Genomic DNA, 3,712 nt, shown 5'->3' on the forward strand with positions numbered 1-3,712 from the left:
TTGCTGAAATGTTCGCAGCCCGTAAAGACCCTTTTGAACTCTCTAGTCAGGGCCTGTAGAGGTAACTGTTTTGATTTTGATTGCTCTGCTGCTGCTTTGAGCTGTTCTTCAGGGCTACGCCATCCAATGTGTTGTGCAGAGAAGGTGCGGAGGCGTTCATCATTTTTCTCGGATTCTTCTCGTGTGCGCATTTTAGGTAATTCGATTACCTCCCTTGCCAGCTCCAATCAAATCTTGCATACACATCGAGCAAATTTGCGTAGTTAAGGTTAATGGGATTCTTCTTTGTTTTATATTTTATCTTTTTGGTTTTTTTTTTTTCTGGTGATCTAAAACGGGAATAGAGCCCATTGCAAGAAAGGAAAAAAAATAAAAATAAAGAAATGCACAAGCAGAGCATGGAGATACTAATAGTATCACTAAATAATAACGCTATTAGATCAGTTGGCGGTTGAGCATAAAGATGAAGTTCCAACGGCAATCACAAAGCATTTTGGGTCAATCAGTTTGCACACGAATTACCTTTTCAATACTTATGAATTACTTTGTCAGTCCACTCCTTCTCTAGCCATCCTCTTATTGCCTCCACCAATGGGGAAATGTGCGGGCCACACCTACTCGAGCATGTAATGAGCTTGCAGGCTACTTCAGAGTCTACTTCGAGAATCACCGGATGAATTCCAAGATTCTACACAAGGTCTAGACCCGATAACTCAGCTAATACAACCGTGGTAGAACCTAAATTACGAGCAAACCCAGAGAGAAGTATAACTGGAATCGACTTTAAGATTTGAACCGGGGTTCATTTTATCGGTTTAGTTCAATTAACGGAAAAGGAAACATAATACTTGATAATGTGTCACTGATTTGGCAGCCAAGACAATCCAATTCAACAAGTTTAACGGGAAAAGTTGTCTGAAAAAAAAAAAAAATGTAATGTACAAGATGCAGACATTAGCGGAAAAAAAAAATGAAAACTATAAAAAATAGAACAGGCAGAAAATAAGAAAAAGTAAATAAACACACAGTTACCCACCGAAAATAAATTTAATCCATCGAAAGAAAATAAACATACAGTTTCCTCTTGTTAAGAAAAAATCACCCAAAATAAAATGAAAAAAAGAAGGGGAAGTAGTAGGTTTGACTATTTTCTGAAGCTGACAAGTAGGGCCCAGCCTAGTCCTATCCAATCCAATCCTTTCTCCGCCGAAAGAGCTTGCGTGGCAATAACGAATAAACGAAAGCAGCTCCGCCTCTTATAAATATCCAAACGGATAATCCCCGGAATCAGTCTCCACCGTCGATCCCACGCTGACAAAACCCTCTCCGCTGTCCGATCCAATCAGCTGGACCATTACGCACGACCGAATCTGCAGAAAAAGCAGATCCGCTGCAAAAGCCACTGTCAGTGGAAGCGAAGAAAGAAGAAAGAAGAAGAAGAAGATGATGATGAAGATGAAGAAGGAATCTTCCCCTTCGACAATGGCAAGAGATCTCTTCCGGGCTTAACAACTTCTCGGCCCACCACCTTCAGAACCTTCCTGCCATGGCCGAGGCCCAGAGATCCACCGGCACCGTGAGGTGGTTCAGCGCCCAGAAGGGCTTCGGCTTCATTTCGCCCGAAGACGGCGGCGAGGACCTCTTCGTCCACCAGACCTCAATCCGCTCCGACGGGTTCCGCTCCCTCTACGAGGGCCAGTCCGTGTCCTTCAGCGTCGAGTATGGCGAGGACCAGCGCACCAGGGCCGTGGACGTCACCGTCCTCGACCGATCACGTGGCCGCGGAGGCGGCAGAGGAAGGGGCGGCCGGGGCGGCGGGCGCAGGGGGGGCGGATTCGGGGGCGGTTACGGCGGCGGCGGAGGAGGCGGTGGTGGTTACGGCGGCGGTGGTGGTGACGGTTACGGTGGGGGAGGGGCGTGCTATAACTGTGGAAGGATGGGGCATTTGGCGAGGGACTGTTACCAGGGGACTGGTGGTGTGCATGGCGGAGGAGGCGGAGGCGGAGGCGGAGGCAGAGGGGGTGGTCGAAGGTTCGGAGGATACGGTGGCGGTGGCAGGGGATGTTTCAATTGCGGGGAAGAAGGGCACATAGCGCGGGAGTGCCCTAACCAGTAGAACTGAGTTTGCGGGTGTGAAGTTATCATGAGGTGCTCTCTCCATTCCTACTTCATTTGTGTATCCAGCCAATCGAGTTCGGGTGATCAGCTCTCCAGTTGGTGGACAGATGGTGAAGTCGTAATGCGGATAACATCGAACGACAACCATCAGTTACCCGTTCGCTTGCGTTCATTTATTTGTCTATGTGGTGCTATTGTTTATGATGGTTTGGTTCCATTTTTGGTGCTTGGAGAATTTTTTTTTTTTTTTCTTTTGGGTGGTTGATGAAGTCCTCTTTATTCGACCCGATCGATTTCGGTGAGGGTGACAATCCTGAAAACACAGTCTTCTGTTATAACTAATTGATGTTTCTCCTTACCAAGTTTGTTTCTCTTTTGTATCTATGTTACGTGTGAAGTGAAAGAAGCCAATGAAACGCGTTTACTTATAGAAGCCGATGTGTTCGCAACAAACGGTATCGACTTGCAGGTGGATTTTCTAGTTCTATTCGTTTTGCATTTCCTTTCAAGTTTTCCTATCAGTCTCGCTCGTCGGTTCATGTCTCTTCAATTGCCCCATGGTTTTGGCCTTCAAAAGACGTCTAAGTCTAGCCGATGTTGATTGGTTCTTTTGAAGAGTCGAAATGAGCTTCTACTCGGGCGTTATATGCATTATCCTGCCGATTTCTCTTCTGATAGCTCGGGAATCGATATGTGGTTGGGCTTGGAATCGGATGATTTTCTCTTCGGGAGCGGGGAATGACAGTGACGTGATTTATTTCATATTTATGTACCTTCTGTATTGCCGATGTAAGAACGAGGTCGGAGTTAATAAACAAGAAGTGGATCTCAAGCTATTGCGAACCTTATCTTTGCTGGATTCACGGGAGTGTGGTCCATGGTAGGACCGATTGCGACCGCTCGCTCTCACTTTCATGTTGAAAGGAAAAGAAATCACAGGTTCTCGGATTCTGCAAGTTGGTCTCTACTCGTGGGTTGTACCTGTCTTCCTTTCGATTTCATTGCTACCTGTCTCATCGCAAACATTATCCTTTTCTCTTTCAGAAATTATTCCTTATTCGGTTGATCTGTGGCACAAGTAGTGGGAATGACCCTTAAAATATGTCCTTGTCAACAATGTGCTAGTGCCATAGGACAACGATGGTGTTGAAAAATTTATGGACTCGAGGCTCTCGTTTCACAGCCGAAAAAGTTTACCAAGCTCTGCATGATGAAGATATCTGCCTGAGATCCTAATTAATATTAGCGAGAGTTTGGGCGTAAATCAAAATGTACTTGCCTTAGCGTTGGAAAGGGACGTTTATGTTTGGGGATCTTCACTTTTCGAGCAAAAACCTACTCTATGATATGAGAGCAAGGCCATGCTCCATGGACGTATAGCATTCTGGTTCTGTTCTGATCTGCTCTAGGAATGATATGGGCAGAGAAGCGAAGGAGAGGGATATGTTGTACAAAGTGGTAAACAGAGAGTGAATAAATGTATGGTCTTTGGATTGGAAAAAATGGTGAAGAAAGAGGAGAGGGAGTCAGTTTTTGTCGGTTACAAGGGAGGTTCATGGGCCTAGTACATTAAAATAAAAATCTTAAATATCTA

General features: G+C 45.4%; 1 protein-coding gene across 1 annotated transcript; it reads left to right on the forward strand.

The window, feature by feature from the left end:
* Nucleotides 1–1,272: 1,272 nt before the first annotated feature.
* On the forward strand, nucleotides 1,273–2,551 carry LOC116189564 (glycine-rich protein 2-like). Its single transcript, XM_031519276.1, has one exon. The coding sequence runs from the start codon at nucleotides 1,547–1,549 to the stop codon at nucleotides 2,114–2,116; it is 570 nt and encodes a 189-aa protein (XP_031375136.1). The 5' UTR covers nucleotides 1,273–1,546; the 3' UTR covers nucleotides 2,117–2,551.
* Nucleotides 2,552–3,712: the final 1,161 nt, after the last annotated feature.

Source organism: Punica granatum, chromosome 8 (genome assembly GCF_007655135.1).
Source record: "Punica granatum isolate Tunisia-2019 chromosome 8, ASM765513v2, whole genome shotgun sequence".
NCBI lineage: Eukaryota > Viridiplantae > Streptophyta > Magnoliopsida > Myrtales > Lythraceae > Punica > Punica granatum.

Excerpts from the sequence above, each read along its gene's own strand:
- LOC116189564 (XM_031519276.1), top strand. The coding sequence starts at position 1,547 with ATGGCCGAGGCCCAGAGATCCACCGGCACCGTGAGGTGGTTCAGCGCC.